The 19,503-nt window shown below is 34.3% G+C and overlaps 1 protein-coding gene across 7 annotated transcripts in view; it reads right to left on the bottom strand.

Moving 5' to 3' along the window:
- The window catches only part of SLC9B1 (solute carrier family 9 member B1), a 76,452-nt gene that overhangs the window by 15,830 nt on the left and 41,119 nt on the right, over nt 1-19,503 (bottom strand). For all 7 annotated transcript variants that reach the window (XM_023637615.2, XM_023637617.2, XM_023637614.2 and 4 more), the window contains 3 exons: nt 12,532-12,702; nt 11,232-11,374; nt 9,988-10,115 (listed from right to left, as the gene is read on the bottom strand). In XM_023637615.2, the coding sequence (XP_023493383.1) occupies nt 9,988-10,115; nt 11,232-11,374; nt 12,532-12,702 (442 nt within the window). The remainder of the gene's footprint in view (nt 1-9,987; nt 10,116-11,231; nt 11,375-12,531; nt 12,703-19,503) is intronic.

The raw sequence follows: 19,503 nt of genomic DNA, 5'->3' as shown, positions 1-19,503 counted from the left end.
AGAAACCAGACCATGACTTCAGAATAACTGTAAATATCCTCAGAATCATGAAAGTATAGTGCATCAATCCATAACATTTCAGCTATAGTTCTTAGAAATTAATCAATGCAAAAATTAAAGAAAGAAATAGGTGATATGGACATAGCTGAAGAGTGAGTTAATAACTAGAGAAAATTTTCCAGTGTGTACTGCAAAAAGACAAGAGGTGAAGAGTCTAAGGAAAAAATAGATATGGAGGAGGGAATTACAAAAGGACTTAATAAAAGACAACTGAGGAGAGACCAAAGATATATCCAAGACTTGGTGAAAAAACACACAATCCTCTGATTGAAAGATCTCATCAAATATTGAGTAAAATAAATTTTAAAACAACATGGATGGACCTTGAGGGTATTATGCTAAGTGAAATAAGTCAGAGGGAGAAAGTCAAATACCATATGATCTCACTCATAAGTAGAAGATAAAAACAACAATAAACAAACACATAGCAATGTAGATTGGATTGGTGGTTACCATAGGGGAAGGGGGGAGGGGGGAGGGTAAAAGGGGTGATTAGGCTCACGTGTGGTGATGGACTCTAATTAGTTTTTGGGTGGTGAACATGCTGTAATCTACACAGAATTCGAAATATATTACGATGTACATCTGAAAACTATATAATGTTATAATCCAATGTTACTGAAATAAAATAAATAAAATAAATAAAAAAATAAAAAGACCCACCAAAGGATATAAAGGAATTGTTTTTAATTTAGTTTTAAAAAATGCCTTTACCTTTTAGAAATGCATACTGCAGGATACAGGAGTGCAATATCATCATGTCTGTAATTTACTTTAATATTAATTAGGGATTGTTAAGTTTAAGTTAAGGGTATTTAGGTGTTCATTATATTATTCTGTCTACTCTGTTTCATGTTTGAACAATTTCACTCAGAAAAAAGACCTATCTGAGAGTGTTCTTCAAACTTTAATACACAAACAAAATTACATTAGGATCTCATTAAAATGCAGACTCTATTTCAAAGTTCTGGGGTGGGGCCCAAGATTCTGCATTTCTAACAAGTTTTTAGGTGATACTAGTGTTTCCGGCTGAGGAACATACTTTGCATAGCAAGAAATTCTTTATAGGAAAAATTCAGAAAACCAAGCTTCCAAAGAGAAAAAAATTAGATTAGACTACCTAAAAAAGGAATTAATAATTAGTTTGATAAGAAAATCCCCATGAGCAAATTAATGCAAATAGATAACAATGATATGTTTAAAGTATTGAGGGAAAATAATTTTGAACCTAAAATTTAATACTAAGAAATATGGAAGTCATTTTCAGACATTCAGTGATGCAGTTTATCATCCACTGATCAGTTTTAAAAGAACTAGAAGATCAACTCACCAGGAAAACAACTTAGTAGAAAAGAAAGGAGATCAGAAATAAAAGGATATAGGCAGGATTGTATGGACATTAAGAATAAAGCCTCTAAAACTAAAGTTCTGGATCCACCCATTAGTTGTCTGACCTTAGGAGAACCAGGTATCATCTCTTTGTCTCAGTTTACATACAAAAAAATTTGGAACACTTCACAGGGCTGTTATGAGGATTAAATAAGTTACTAATTGTCAAGCACTTCACAAAGTTCCTGGCACATGGCAAGCACTATATAAATGTTTGCTACTACTATAATTATTATGATTATCGTTGCAAGAAACAATGATGAGCAGCAAAGCATTGATAAATCTATAAAAGTGTTTATTGTAAAGAAAACTTAAAAATAATCTCAGACTAAGGCTCTAGATTACATCAACTGTTGAGAGAATATATGAGGGAGTGGAGAAAAGTAAAAACATGCTATAAATTTAAGTGCATGTTTTCCAAAATTATAGGTAATCACTAGCGGAATGACTTTCTAATTTCTAAATAGTAAAGGAATAAACAAAAGTGAAACAAAGAAAATGCTGTTAATCCAATGAAAGGTAGGAAAAGTGAAAAAGAATGAAAATCATAAGAAAGTATATTTTAATAAGTAAAATGAAAGCATTAAATTGATCTCTAATGAATTAGATGGATGGATCTGTTTAAGACAGAGCCTCTCTGACTGGACTGAAAAAGTTCAGCTCTGAGTTGTTAGTAAGGTATACATCTAAAACAAAATGGTACAGGAAAGTTGAAAATTATAAGTATGATGACCAAATTGGATCCATTTTATGAATGAAAGTTTGGCTTACATTAGAAAGTTAATGAACATAATTCACTATAATAGAATAAATGAGAAAACTCATATCATCTCAATAGAAGCAAAACAATCATTTGATAAAATTCTACACCTATTTACAATAAAAACTTTCAGCAAACTAAGGATATAAGGGAACCCATAATCTAATAAAGGGAAGCTACAAAATACTTATAACAAATATAGGATTGAGACAAAGATGCCTACTATCACCACTTCTAATCAACATTATATTGAAGGTCCTAATCAGTGCCATAAGGAAAGAAAAATAGATTGTCTATATATATTGGAAAAGAAGAAGTAAAGCTGTCATTATCCATAGATAATATGGCTGTACATGTAGAAAAGCCAAAGCAACCTACAGATAAAATTTGAGTTAATGAGTATACCAAGTTTGCTGGAGACAAAAGCAATATGGAAAATAAATAAATTAATGTTTATTTATTTATATTAATGAAATATTAATTAATAAATAAATATAAGCAACAAATCATAAAAATGTAAAAAAAATAAAGGTACTATTTATAATATCTTTGAAAACTATCAAATGCCTAGAAATAAATCTAATTAAACATATGCAGGACCTCTGTGCAGGGGAAAAAAAACCTGATTAAGAAAAATTAGAGAATAAATAAATCAATAGAGGGGCAGACCATGAGCGTGGATTGAATAACTCAATATTGTAAATGTATCATTTGTCTCCTAATTGATCTATAGATTCAATATAATTTCAATCAAAATGTTAATTTTTGGTGGAGATTTACAAAGTGATTCTAAATTTACATGGAAATATAAAGGGTTATGAAGAATGAAAACACTTTTGAGGAAGATAATAAAAGTGAGTGTTTTGTTCTATAAGATATCAAGACTTATTATAAAGCTACAGTAATTAACACAGAAGATGACAAATAGGCCACTGGGAAAGAAGAGACAGTCCAGAAACAGACCCATAAAAAGCACTGGAAATAGAACAGACCATATGGAAGAGAGAATTGGTGAACTTGAAGACAGGAATCTAGAAATGATTCAGGTGGAAAAAGAGAGAGAACTAAGATTTTAAAAAATGTAGAAATTCTATGAGAATTATCTGACTCCATTAGAAAGGGCAACATAATGAGCATCCCAGAAGGAGAAGAGAGGGAGAAAGGAGCAGAGAGCTTATTTAAAGAAATAATAGCTGAGATCTTCCCAAACCTGGTAAAGGACTGGATGTACAAATCTATGAAGCTAATATAACACCCAATTATCTCAACACAAAAAGACCTTCTCCAAGATACATGATGATGAAACTGTCAAAAGTCAATGACAAAAAAAGAAGATTAAAGGCAGCCAGAGGAAAAAATAACCAAAAACCTACAAGGGAATCCCCATTAGGCAATCAGTAGATTTCTCATCAGAAATTCTACAGGCCTGGAGAGAGTGGAACGATATATTCAAAATATTGAAAAATAAAAACTGTCAGCCAAGACTACTCTATCCAGCAAAGTTATCCTTCAGATATGAAGGAGAAATAAAGGACTTCTCAGACAAACAAAAGCTGAGGGAGTTCATTGCCACTAGACCTGCCATACAATAAATGTTACAAGGAGCTCTCCTACCTGAACTGAAAAGACAAAGGTGTACAAAACTTTGAGCAAGGTCATAAATAGAATCAGAAAAACACAACTCTATGTTAGAATAGATTAATAAGCACTTAATTATAACATAAAAGTTAAAACAGAAAAGGAAGCATTAAAAATAACTATAACCACTTCAATTTGGTGATGCACTCACAATATAAAAAGGGATAATTTGTACCAACAAAAACATAGAAGGGGAAGAAGAAAAGGAGAAAACCTGTATAGGCAAATGGAGATAAGATGCTATCAGCAGAAAAAGGACTATCCTATATATGAGACCTTCTATGGAAACCTCATGTTAACCACGAATCAAAAATTCAGAACAGAGACAGAAAACATAAAAAACACAGAAAACTGAGAAAAATATCACAGTAAACCACCAAAGTAAAATGGAAGACAGAAACACAAGGAAAAAGAAACAGTGGAAATACAGAGCAATGAGAAAACAAAAGATAAAATGGCAGTATTAAGTCCTCTATATCAATAATCATCCTGAATGTAAATAAGTTGAATTCACCAACCAAAGGACACAGAGTAGCTGGGTGGATTAAAAAACAAGACCCAACAATATGCTGCCTTCATGAGACTCATCTCAGCTCCAAAGACAAACATACATTCAAAGTGAAAGGATGGAAGATGATACTCCAAGAAAATGGCAACCAAAAGAAAGCAGGTATAGCCCTACTTATATCAGACAAAATAGACTTTAAGACAAAAAAATAACAAGAGACAAAGATGGACATTATCTAATACTAAGGGGACAATCCATCAAGAAAACCTAACATTTATCAATATACATGCACCTAACAAAGGAGCACCAAAGTATATGAAGCAATTATTAACAGACTTAAAGGAAGAAATTGACACAATAATAGTAAGGGACTTTAATACCCCACTTACATCAATGGATAGATCACCCAGACAGATAGTCAACAAGGAAACACTGGCCTTAAATGAAGCATTAGACCAGTTGGACTTAATAGATATATATAGAACATTCCATCTAAAAGCAGCAGAATACACAACTAGAAGGACCCACAACTATAATATACAACTATGTACTGGGGGGATTTGGGGAGAAAAAGCAGGAAAAAAAAAAAGATTGGCAACAGTTGTTGGCTCAAGTACCAATCTTTAAAAAAAATAAAAAATAAAAGCAGCAGAACACACATTCTTCTCAAGTGCACATGAAACATTCTCAAGGATAGACCATATATTGGGAAACAAGGGAAGCCTCAATAAATTTAAGAAGGTTGAAATTATATCAAACATTTTTTCACCACAACAGTATGAAACGAGAAATCAACTACAGGAAGAAAGCTGGAAAAGTCATAAATATGTGGAGAGTAAACAACATGCTACTGAAAAACCATTGGATAAATGAAGAAGTCAAAGGAGAAGTCAAAAAATATCTGGAGACACTTGAAAACAAAAATACAACATGCCAAAATATGTGCGACACAGCAAAAGCAGTACTAAGAGGGAAATTTATAGCAATACAGGCCTACCTCAGCAAACAAGAAAAACCTGAAATAAACAATCTAATATTATTCTTAAAGGAACTAGAAAAAGATGAACAAACAAAGCCCAAAGTCAGTAAAAGGAAGGAAATAATAAAAATCAGAACAGAAATAAATAAAACAGGGACTAAAAAGACAAGAGAAAAGATCAAAGATTCTAAGAGCTGGTTCTTTGAAAGATAAACAAAATTGAAAAACCTTTAGCTAGACTCCCTAAGAAAAAGAGAAAGCTCAAATAAATAAAATCAGAAATGAAAGGGGACAAATTACAACGGACACCTCAGAAATACAAAAGATTATAAGAGAATATTATGAAAAGCTATACACCAACACATTGGCTAACCTAGAAGAAATGGATAAATTCTTAGAATCATACAACCTTCCAAAACTGAATCAAGAAGAACTAGAGAATCTGAATAGACTAGTAAGGAGATTGAAACAGTAATCAAAAGCCTCCCCCAAAACATAAGCCCAGGACCTGATAGCTTCTCTGCTCAATTCTATCAAACATTCAAAGATTTAACACCTATCCTTCTCAAACTCTTCAAAAAAATTGAAGAAGTGGGGATGTTTCTTAACACATCTTACAAGGCCAACGTCACCCTGATACCAGAACCAGACAAGGACAACACACACAAACAAAAACTACAGACCAATATCACTGATGAACATAGATGCAAGAATCCTCAAAAAAATACAAGCAAACATAATACAACAATACATTAAAAGGATCACACAGCACAATCATGTGGGATTTATTCCAGGGATGTAAGGATGGTTCAACATCTGCAAATCAATCAACATGATACATCACGTTAACAAAATAAGGAACAAAAATCATAGAATCATCTCAATAGATGCAGAGAAAGCATTTGACAAGATTTAGCATCCATTTATGATAATAACTCTCAATAAAATGGGCAGAGAAGGAAAGTACCTTAACATAATAAAGGCCATATATGACAAACACAAAGCCAATATCATACTCAATGGTGAAAAACTGAAAGATATCCCTCTAAGAACAGAAACAAGACAAGGATGCCCACTCTTGCCACTCTCATTCAACATAGTATCAGAAGTCCTACCCAGAGCAATTAGGCAAAAAGAAAAAGAAAAAGAAATAAAAGGCATACAAATGGGAAAGGAAGAAGTAAAACTGTCACTATTTACAGATGACATGATATTACACATAGAAAACTCTAAAGACTCCATCAAAAAACTGCTAGAACTAATAAACAAATTCAGTAAAGTTGCAAAATCTAAAGTCAATACACAAAAATCTGGTGCATTTCTTTACACTAATGACAAACTATCAAATAACTTAAGAAAACAATCCCACTTACAATCCAAGCAAAAAGGATAAAATACCTATAAATGTAATGAAGGAGGTGAAAGACGTTTATAACGAAAACTAGAAATTGAAAGAAATAGAATTTGAAAGAAATTGAAGAAGACACAAATGAAAAGATATTCCATGCTCTTGGATTGGAAGAATTAACATAGTTAAAATGTCCATACTTCCTAAAGCAATCTACAGATTCTGTGCAAACCCTATCAAAATCCCAACATTTTTCACAGAAATAGAACAAAGAATTCTAAAATTTATATGGAACCATAGGAGACCCCAAATAGCCAAAGCAATCCTGAGAAAAAAAGAACAAAGTTGATTTCAACTCCCGGATGTCAAAATATAGTACAAAGCTACAGCAACTAAAACCTCATGATACTGGCAGAAAAAACAGACTCACAGATCAATGGAACAGAACTGACAGCCCAGAAACAAAGCTACACATCTATGGACAGTTAATCTTTGACAAAGGAGCCAAGAACATACAATGGAGAAAAGAAGGTCTCTTCAATAAATTATGTTGGGAAAACTGGACAGCCACATGCAAAAGAATGAAACTTTTGTGTATCTGATACCATGCACAAAAATTAATTAAAGGGAACAACCTAAGTGCCTGTCAATGGATGAGTGAATAAAGATGATATGGGGGGGGCTGGCCCCGTGGCTGAGTGGTTAAGTTCGTGTGCTCCGCTGCAGGCGGCCCAGTGTTTCGTTGGTTCGAATCCTGGGCGCAGACATGGCACTGCTCATCAAACCACACTGAGGCAGGGTCCCACATGCCACAACTAGAAGGATCCACAACGAAGAATATACAACTATGTACTGAGGGGCTTTGGGAAGAAAAAGGAAAAAAATAAAATCTTTTTTTTAAAAAAAAGATGATATGGTACATATACATACATATATGTATTTATAAGATGAATAAGTTTTGGGGATCTAATGTGTGGCATGGTGATTATAGCTAATAGTGCTACCAGAGCACTATTATATTAGCTATATATATAGCTGTATTATATACTTGAAAGTTGCTAAGAGAATATATCTTAAATGTTCTCATCACAAAAAGGAAATGATAATTATGTAATGAGATGGGGGTGCTAGCTAATGCTATGTTGGTAATCATTTTGCAATATATAAGTGTATCAAGTTAACACATTTTATGCCTTAAACTTACATAATGTTATACGTCAATTATATCTCAATAAAGCTGGAAAAAATAAAAATGTCTGATGGCTTGTAACAATTAAAAGTATGCAATACATGAATTGAAAATTTCACGATAAGACTAACAGAAGATTGAATGCTGCAGAAGAAAAGATCAGTGAACTTGAAGACATAGCAATAGAATATATCCAAAATGAAGCACAGAGCACAGAGTTACCAAAAAAAAAAATTAACAGTGCATCAGGGACCTACAGAATAATATCAAGCAGTCAACACATCTGTAATTGTAGTTCCAGAAAAAGAAGAAAGAAATGGGGGACAAAATATTTAAGAAATAATGCCTGAAAAATTTCCAAATTTGATGAATAACCATAAAACTACAACCTGATACCACTACACATCCAGTAAAAAATGCTAAAATTAAATAGACAGACACTATGGAGTATTGCAGAGGATACAGATGGCCTGGAATTTCATACATTGCTGGTGGGAATATAAAATACTATAATACTTTGGAAAACTGTTTGACAGTTTCTTAATAAAATTAAACATTGTCTAACCATATGACCCAGCAATTCTACTCCCAGTTATCTCCCTAAGAAATGAAAACAAATGTCCACACAAAGACTCGAATGCATTATTCATAGCTGCTTTATTTGTAATAGCCCCAAACTGGACACAATCCAAATATCCATCAATGAGTGAATGGATAAAGTTGGTAGTATATTCATACAATGAAATACTACTCTGCAATAAAATGGAATGAACTACTAGTCATAATATGGCTGCACCTCAAAAACAACTTGCTGACCAAAAGAAGCCAAAAACAAAAGAGTATGCACTGTATAATTACATTTATTTAAAACTCTAAAAAAATCTAATCTGTTGTGACAGAAGAAAGATGAAGGGTTGCCTGGGGCCAATGTGGAAATAGACTAGGGTGGGACACAAGAGAATTTTGGGAGGTAATGAAAATATTCTGCATTTCAGTTGTGCTGGTGGTTACATGGATATAAAAATTTGTCAAAACTCATTGAAATGTTCACTAAAAATGAGTGCTGTTTTTATTGTATGTAAACTATACCTCAACAAAAGTAATTTAAAAAATCAGTAGCTTTCTTGTCTATCTGCAAAAACTAAAACTAATTAGAAAATGTTATGAAAAAAATTCCACTCACTAATCAATAAAAAACACAAAATACCTAAGAAAAAAACTATGAAGATAGTCTAGACCTTTAAAAAATTATAAACATTGTAGTACTTAAGATAACAGCTGAATAATTGTAGAGACGTTTCACATTTGTGGATGAAAAGCCCAAATATTATAAAGAAGTCATCTGTCTCCCAAGTTAATTTATTAACTCAGCGCTGTGCCAATTAAAATCTCTCAAGACTTTCATTAAACTTGACTAGGTGATTTTAAAATTCATTTGGGAGAATAAGAGCTTAGAATGAAAAACCAAGTTAATGTAAAAGACACTGCTTTGTTAAGGTAAAATAGTTAAAACTGTGTGATAGTGACATAAAAATAGACAAAATAGATTGGAAGAAAATAGAATATGAAGCATAGAAACAAATCTATGGGATTTGTTACATGATAAAATTGACATTTCAAATCAGTGGGAGAAGAAAGGACTTTTCTACAATTGGTGTTGAGACTACTACCTGTTCATGTGGAAAAAAATGTATCTAGATTCCAACACATAATAAATTCTAGCTGCTTTAAAGAATTTTAAAAACTGAACTTAAAAATTTAAAAACTGAACTTGTATCTATATAAAATATCTCTCATATATATAATACATATAGTGTATAAGGAAGAGGCCATCAGGTCAAGGAATAGAGACTGATTACAATGTAGGGGAGAAGAAATAAACTGATGAAGTGAATTATCTTGGCATTAAACATTTAGGGACTAGGCATGTTTGTCAAGGATATGGTAGATTTAGGACCTGGCTCTGGTTCTGACCAATTGATTTCCAAGGTTTTCTACCACTGTGAAAAGAATTTTAATGAGAAACTTTTCTACACAATATTCTGAATATTTCAATAATTTTAAACCAGGCATCCTTAACTGAATATTTTCATAGGGAAAAATGAGAAAAAGTTACCCTAATAGAAATCCCCACTGCCAGGGAAAATTCATAAGGAAGTGGGAAATAACAGCAGCTGCACATGCCTCCATAAGGCATGGACCCATAGACATTCTTAAACAAAGTCCCTTTGAATGCTTCAAAGCCTGAAATACAAACACAGTCACATTTAGACAAATTTATAATGGCCAACTAGAAAATTATTTAAGCCTATATTGAAATATAGAGTCTTTTTTGAGTAATAAGCTTTTACTAAACTAAATCTCCCAAATGGTCCCACTGGGCTTGAAATGCTAATACAGCTCATTTTATATGTCATCATAGATCAGAATATAAACTATTTTCATATTTTATAAAAGATATTTTAATTATTAAAAAAGATCCAATTCTCTGTGATTAAACAACTATTTCTACCTTCCTTAATCTTCTTAGTAAATAGCATAATGAAAGTATCCTACAGGTTTATTTCCATCAGTCAAATTTTAAAGATGAACTGTTTAATTAACTTAATAATTACAAACAGAAAATATCAACATGCCAAAAGAGAAAATCACTTAAAAACTACATAATTAACTAAAATGGAGAACTTTAAAATTTTCTCATTGTTTCAAATTTTCTAATGGAGAATATAGTAGATTATCATTGTCTATAATTATTTATGCTCTTGAGATATTTCCACTACACTTAAACATTTGCCACATTTATCTGAGTAGCTGTTATATTCATGAATAGTTATCTTTTTAAAGTCCAAATAGATTTATAGTAGTATTTTAATAAATATTTTTAAAGATTAGCTTTTACAATAATGCAAAGATAATCACGAATGTACTTCTGTGAGAAAAAATCATAAAACAAAAATATCATTGAAATTCTTAATCTCTCTGAAAAAATAAAACAAAATAAAAGCAAAAACTTTTTATGGGATGACCTTGTCCTTTGTTAACTGAGAAGTAGTTCTCCATAGAAAAGCCACAACTCCCAAATAAGACAAATGATGCATAGGGATGTTTGTCTTTGCACAAGTAATTAAAGACTATCTCCAACAGGCATCAGACGGACAGTGGTTTCTCTTCTGATCAGTAATAATATGACCAGACGCAGAAATTAAGGTGCCAATATTTCTGCAAAATTTTTGTTCTTTATTTTAGTTTTGTTTACAGACTCCACTTGGAACAGCCATAATAAAAATTCTGCCTCTTTTTATTTTCCACCAGCTTTTAATATTTAAAATAGCTTTACTCAAGGTATAACTGAAAATCTACCTGTGGATCGAGTCCAAGCCCAGCTCGTATTAGGATAATGGTAAGGGCAGTGTTTCTTAAAGTTGAAGACCACATGTTACTAATATGGACGTGCTTACTGATGAATGGAACATTCCTGATGGTAAAGCCAGCTAGTAACATCCCTGAAAAGAAAGAAAACAAAGCATATCTGATTCAGTTCATTTTTCCAAGAGAGAAAACAGAAATGTTTAATTTCCCCTCTTCAAACACACTATGTCTCTATAGAAGGGCAGGTTACATACAAGTAGACGAGGCAGCATAAAGAAAGGAAGAGAGGTAAGAAATGACATTTCTCAATAGGGTACAACAAGTAATTCAGTGTTGCTGGAATGTAAAGGGTGAGGACAGGCGGGGAGAATGGGCAGGAGGGGCCAGACTGCAGAAAGATACCCCACCCCTGCTCTGGCAGCAGAAGGCACCATGGCCAAGTTTTAGGTGGGAAATGACACAATGAACCTTGCATTTTCTATGTGATGGTCTTGGTGAATTAGATAGACATAAAACTGGAGGAGAAACTAATTAGAAGGCTCTGCCATAGTCCATGGAATATGCGGAAATAGCCTAAGCCAGGGCAACAGTAGAAGTTTTGGAGAGGAGGAAAAAAGATTCAATGAATACTTAGGAGGTGCTGAAAGAGTGGTATGGACATAGAAAGGGTGTTGGAAATAAGGTGGAGAAATTATCTCTATTGACAATGTACTGAATATTTGGATGTACTCAATACTTAGAAGAAGGAGACACCTCTGATGGAAGTTCTTCCACTAATTTTCCTCTGTCCAGCTGGAGACTTATATAATAAAGGCAATGAAGAAATAGAGCACAATTCTGGTTAGCCAGAGGATGAACCCATGAATATGCATAGTGGAGATGCCCAAAACCTACAGGACCTTTTGCTGTCCTAGTCATTATAATATTTATATCTTGTAACTGTATTTGAGTTAGGTTATCTACAGAAAACTTCAGTCATTTCTAAATTTTTCCTTTTCTATAATACATAAAATTAATTAAAAAAATCTTGCTAAATAATACAGCAAAAAGAATAATTTATTGAGTATATTTAAATCCTTTAAAATATATTTCAGAAAAAAATATGTGTATAGAGAGAATAAATACTCTACAAAAGAGCCATATATACACATATATAGTAAATACATATATAAAAAGGTATATGGGTCATATTACATTGAAATATTTCTAAATTATATCTACTCTGACTAGAATATGTTCATAATTTACATATAGTCAATAACAAAGAAATAAGAGCTAATTATACACTTACCAAGAAGAGGTGGAAGTTGAGGCACAGAAGGTACTCTAATGAGTTCCAAAAGTTTCCCCCCAATGATGGCACCATAAAAGATAATTAGCACTCCAAATAAATTTCCACCAGGGAGAACTTCAGGGCCTGAGAGTGACCAGGTTATACACCATATCATAAAAAGTATAACTCCTGAAATATAAAAAAGCACATATCTATACATCTATATAGACATAGATATATACATATAACAGATAAATTCTATTTTATCAACTGTATTATTACTTAATGTCATATTAATATCAAATATATTACTAGCCATAATACTATGTATCATATACAATGATACATAGCATAGGCTTATGTTGCATGCTAGTATGATTGAAGAAATATCTGTATAACATATATTCCAAAATCTCTGTCAATTTATGGGACAAGTTTTAATCAAAGCATTTTTATTTTAAAAAATAATTTAAACTAGGAGTGACATCAGTGACATGGCAGAGTGAGCTCACCCAGGACTCTCTCCCTTCCAAATTACAACCAAAAAGAGCAACTGTTTTCCAACAAAAAAAATATCCTAATAACAGAAATCATCAGAGACCCACAGCAGTCAAACAATGGAAGGCAGAGAGGCTGGAGCCACCCTCAGAGGAGCTGGAATGGCATAAGAGAGAACTTCACTCCCTCCCCTAGAGACTGGGATCACTGCCACCGGGGAGGGAAGGGGCCGCGTGTCCATGGGATTGTCCAGGACTCCCACTGCTGGGGCAGTGGAAACCCTCTAACAGGGAAAGCTTGCACGTGGGGGGACACCATCAAGCCAAGGCCCCAGGAAACCAGACAGCAAGAGCTGAACAAAATCCAGGTCTGCACACAAGAGAAAGTGCCCATCCTCCCCCAACCCGCGCTGCATGCCACCATCACGGCTGAAGGCGGAGGGCTCAGAACATGTCACTCTCAATCTCCATCTAATGGCGACAGGCTGTAACTGCAACCAAATAATAGCACCATGCACAAAAACCGCTCCTCTACCATCCAGCAATTTATAAAGCTCCATCCAAAAAGAAAACAATAAAAACACAGAAGTACGTCCTGAGGACTTGGAAATAGGTAAACCAAGTGAAAATGAGTTCAGAGTAGCTATCATCAAAATACTCAGTGAGGTAAAGGGAAATATAGAGAATTGAGTCAATGAGTTCTGGAGTTACTTCACAAAAGAGATTGAAACTATAAAGAAGAATCAATCAGAAATACTAGAGAAGAAAAATACAGTGGATCAGATAAAACAGAATACGGATTCCCTGAATGCCCGTGTAGACACCATAGAGGAGCAAGTTAGCATAACTGAAGATAGACAAGCTGAATGGCTCCAGACAGAGGAAGAAAGAGAACTAAGAATTTTAAAAAATGAAGAAAATCTCTGAGAAATAGCTGACTCAGTGAGAAAATGCAACTTAAGAATAATCAGAATTCCTGAGGGCGTGGAAAAGGAAAATGGAGCAGAAAGTGTGCTCAACAAAATAATACAAGAGAACTTCCAAAATCTAGGGATTGAGAGAGAAATGTGTGCAGAGGAATCTTTCAGATCTCCTAGATTTGCCAATGTAAAAAGACCTACCGCAAGGCACATAGTAGCAAAAATGGCAAAAATGAATGACAAAGAGGGGCTGGCCCTGTGGCCGAGTGGTTAAGTTCGCGCGCTCCACTGCAGGTGGCCCAGTGTTTCGTTGGTTCGAATCCTGGGCGTGGACATGGCACTGCTCATCAGACCACGCTGAGGCGGCATCTCACATGCCACAACTAGAAGGACCCACAATGAAGAATATACAACTATGTACCAGAGGGCTTTGGGGAGAAAAAGGAAAAAATAAAATCTTTAAAAAAAAAAAAAAGAATGACAAAGAAAGAATACTCAGGGCAGTAAGGCAGAAGAAAATAACCTACAAAGTCACCCCATCAGACTTTCAGCGGATTTCTCTAGAGAAACCTTACTAGCTAGGAGAGATTGGAATGACATATTCAAACTTTAAAGGATAAAAATCTTCAGCCAAGAATACTCTATCCAGCAAAAATATCCTTCAGATATGAGGGAGAAATTAAATCTTTTCCAAACAAAAGCTAACGGACTTCATAGCCACAAGACCTCCAGTACAAGAAATCCTCAAGAAGGCTCTCATATCTGAAAAAAGAAATAAAGGGAGAAGGGGGTCACAAAACACAGAGTAGGGAGACAAATGGATAGAATCTGAATAGGATAGCAAATATTCAACTATAGCATTAGGATAAAGGGAAGGACATCACCAAAGCAAAGACAATCTTATCACTCTAATCACAAACTCACTACACAAGTTGGAAAAAGAGATGAAAACAATAATTTAGGAGGGTAGGAGGAAAGGGACTGAATCAGTCTAGGCTAAGGAAGTAAGAGACCACCAGAAAATGGACCATGTTATACACGAGATTCTGAATACAAACTTCAGGGTAGCCACTAAACTAAAAAACAGAACAGAGACACAAAACATAAATAAGGAAAAATCTAAGAAGCACAGCATAAGAAATTGCAGAAGTCAATGGGTAGGCTAAAACACACAGGATGAGAGACAAAGGAAACACAGGAAAACCGGAAAACAAGCAACAGCATGACAACATTAAGCCCTCATGCATCAATACTCACCCTCAATGTAAATGCATTGAACTCTCCAATAAAAAGACAGAGTGGCAAAATGGATTAAAGAACAAGATCCAACAATTTGTTGCCTCCAGGAAACACACCTCTGTTCCAAGGACAAACACAGGCTCAGAGTGAAGGGGTGGAAGACAATACTCCAAGCTAATAGCAAACCAAAGACAGTGGGTGTCGCAATACTTACATCAGACAAAACAGACTTCAAGATAAGGCAGGTAAAGAGAGACATAGAGGGTCAATATATAATGATCAAAGGGACACTTAATCAAGAAGAAATAATGCTTATAAATATCTATGCACCCAACACAGGAGCACCAAAGTTCATAAAGCAACTATTAACAAACCTAAAAGAAGATATCAAAACTAACACAATAATAGTAGGGGACCTCAACACCCCTCTCACATCAATGGACAGATCATCCAGACAGAAAATCAACAAAGAAACAGTGGAATTAAATGAAAAGCTAAAACAGTTGGACTTAAGAGACACATATAGAACACTCCATCCAGAAACAGCAGAATACACATTCTTCTCAAGTGCACATGGAATATTCTCAAGGATAGACCACATGCTGGGAAACAAGGCAAGCCTCTACAAATTTTAAAAAATTGAAATAATAACAAGCATCTTCTCTGATCATAATGCTATAAAGCTAGAAATTAATTACAAGAAAAAAGTTGAGAAAGGCACAAGTATGTGGAGACTAAACATTGCTACTGAACAAGCAATGGATCATTGAAGAAGTTAAAGAAGAAATCAAAAAATACCTGGAGACAAATGAAAATGATAATATGCCATACCAACTCATATGAGATACAGCAAAAGCTGTATTAAGAGGAAAATTCACCACAATACAGGCACATCTTAACAAACAAGAAAAATCCCAAATAAGCAATCTTAAACTACACCTAACTGAATTAGAGACAGAAGAACAAACAAAGCCCAAAGTCAGCAGAAGGAGAGAAATAATAAAAATCAGAACAGAAATAAATGCTATGGAAACAAAAAAGGCAGTAGAAAGGATCAATGAAACAAAGAGCTGGTTCTTTGAGAAGATAAATAAAATTGACAAACCCCTAGCCAGACTTATAAAGAAAAAAAGAGAGAAAGCTCAAATAAACAAAATCAGAAATAAAGAGGAGAAATAACAACAGACTCTGCAGAAATATGATGGATTATAGGAGAATACTATGAAAAACTATATGCCAGCAAAATGGATAACCTAGAGGAAATGGATAAATTCTTGGACTCCTACAATCTCCCAAAGCTTAGTCAAGAAGAAGCAGACAATTTGAACAGACCAATCACAAGGAAAGAGATCGAAACAGCAATCAAAAGTATCCTAAAGAATAAAGCCCCAGGACCAGATGGCTTTCCTGGGGAATTCTACCAAACTTTCAGAGAGGATTTAATACCTACCTTTTTCAAGCTATTCCAAAAAATTAGGGAGGATGGAACACTTCCTAACACATTCTATGAGGCCAACAGCACACTGATACCAAAGCCTGACAAGGACAGCATGAAAAAGGAGAACTACAGGTCAATATCACTGATGAACATAGATGCAAAAATTCTCAACAAAATTTTGGCAACCCGAATTCAGCAATTCATCCAAAGGATCATACATCATGATCAGGTGGGATTCATACCAGGGACACAGGGATGGTTCAACATCTGCAAATCAATCAATGTGATACACCACATCAACAAACTGAGGAATAAAAACCACATGATTATCTCAATAGATGCAGAGAAAGCATTTGATAAGATCCAACAGTCATTTATGATAAAAACTCTGAACAAAATGGGGATAGAAGGGAACTACCCCAACATAATAAAGGCCATATATGACAAACCCATAGCCAACATCATACTCAATGGGCAAAAACTGAGCATCATCCCCCTGAAAACAGGAAAGAGACAAGGATGCCCTCTATCACCACTCTTATTTAACATAGTACTGGTGGTTTTGGCCAGAACAATTAGGCAAGAAAAAGGAATACAAGGAATCCAAATAGGGAAGGAAGAAGTGAAACTCTTGCTCTTTGCAGATGACATGATCTTACATATAGAAAACCCCAAAGAATCCATTGGAAAACTTTTAGAAGTAATCAACAACTACAGCAAAGTTGCAGGGTATAAAATCAATTTACATAAATCAGTAGCATTTCTATACTCTAATAACGAACTAACATAAAAACAACTTAAGAACACAATACCATTCACAATTGCAACAAAAAGAATAAAATACCTCAGAGTGAATTTAACTAAGGAAGTGAAAGACTTATACAACGAAAATTACAAGGCTTTTCTGAAAGAAATGGATGATGACATAAAGAGATGGAAAGACATTCAATGTACATGGATTGGAAGAATAAACATAGTTAAAATATCCATTCTACCTAAAGCAATCTACAGATTCAATGCCATCCCCATCAGAATCCCAGTGACATTCTTTACAGAAATAGAACAAAGAATCCTAAAGTTCATATGGGGCAACAAAAGACCCTGAATTGCTAAAGCAATCCTGAGAAAAAAGAACACAGCTGGAGGCATCACATTCCCTGACTTCAAAACATATTACAAAGCTACAGTAATCAAAACAGCATGGTACTGGTACAAAAACAGGTGCACAGATCAATGGAACAGAATTGAAAGCCCAGAAATAAAACCACACATCTATGGACAGCTAATATTCGACAAAGGAGCTGAGGGCATACAACGGAGAAAAGAAAGTTTTTTCAACAAATGGTGCTGGGAAAACTAGAAAGCCACATGTAAAAGAATGAAAATTGACCATTCTTTTTCACCATTCACCAAAATAAACTCAAAATGGATTAAAGACCTAAAGGTGCGACCGGAAACCATAAGGCTTCTAGAAGAAAATGTAGGCAGTACACTCTTTGACATCAGTATTAAAAGGATATTTTTGGACACCATGTCTTCTCAGAGAAGGGAAACAATAGAAAGAATAAACAAATGGGACTTCATCAGACTAAAGAGCTTCTTCACGGCAAATGAAAACAGGATTGAAACAAAAGAACAACCTACTAACTGGGAAAAAATATTTGCAAGTCATACATCTGACAACGGCTTAATATATAAAGAACTCACACAACTCAACAACAAAAATTCAAACAACCCAATCAAAAAATGGGCAGGAGACATGAACAGACATTTCTCCAAAGAAGATATACGGATCGCCAATAGGCACATGAAAAGATATTCGTCATCGCTGACCATCAGGGGAATGCAAATCAAAACTACACGAAGATATCACCTTATACCCATTAGAATGACAAAAATAACGAAAACAAATAGTAACAAATGTTGGAGAGGTTGTGGAGAAAAAGGAACCCTCATACACTGCTGGTGGGAATGCAAACTGGTGCAGCCCCTATGGAAAACAGTATGGAGATTCCTCAAAAAATTAAAAATAGAACTACCATACAATCCAGCTATCCCACTACTGGGTATCTATCCAAAGAGCTTGAAGTCAGCAGTTCCAAAAGTCCTATGCACCCAAATGTTCATTGCAGCATTATTTACAATAGCCAAGATGTGGAAGCAACCTAAGTGCCCATCAACAGATGATTGGATAAAGAAGATGTGGTATATATATGCGATGGAATACTACTCAGCCATAAAAAGAACAAAATCATTCCATTTGCAACAACATGGATGGACCTTGAGGGAATTATGTTAAGTGAAATAAGCCAGATAGAGAAGGATGATCTCTGTATGACTCCACTCATATGAGGAATTAAAAAATGTAGACAAAGAGAACAGATTAGTGGCTACCAGGGGAAAGGGGGGGGTGGGCACAAAGGGTGAAGGGGTGCACCTACAACAAGACTGACAGACAATAATGTACAACTGAAATTTCACAAGATTGTAACCTATCATTAACTCAATAAAGAATTAAAAAAATAATTTAAAGTATATGTGAATCCTTTAAAGTGCCAAATGTTTCTCATAATATGTGACATTTTTAAAATGTCATGGCAATATGATGATATTGACTTCATTTTATATTTTAAACAGGTTTTCTATCACGAATAAAAGGATGGCTGGTTGTGATAAGAAGTCGCAAATTTATTGAAGATCACAGTGACAGGGTGCCAAATTTTTTAACACAAGTAGACTAAATCTTTGTATTGAAAAATAATTCAGTTGATATTTGGTATAAATTATTAAAGGGAATAAGGGCTGGAAAAAAAAGTAACCCTGGTCTTTGGGAAAATATAAAGTATCTTAGATTATGTGTAGGAAGTGGGGGTGGACAAGGTGAGTAAGCACAAGG

Source organism: Equus caballus, chromosome 3 (genome assembly GCF_041296265.1).
Source record: "Equus caballus isolate H_3958 breed thoroughbred chromosome 3, TB-T2T, whole genome shotgun sequence".
NCBI classification, from domain to species: Eukaryota; Metazoa; Chordata; class Mammalia; order Perissodactyla; family Equidae; genus Equus; species Equus caballus.
The sequence above is the reverse complement of the archived record's forward strand: the minus strand, read 5'-3'. Positions and strand labels throughout refer to the sequence as shown.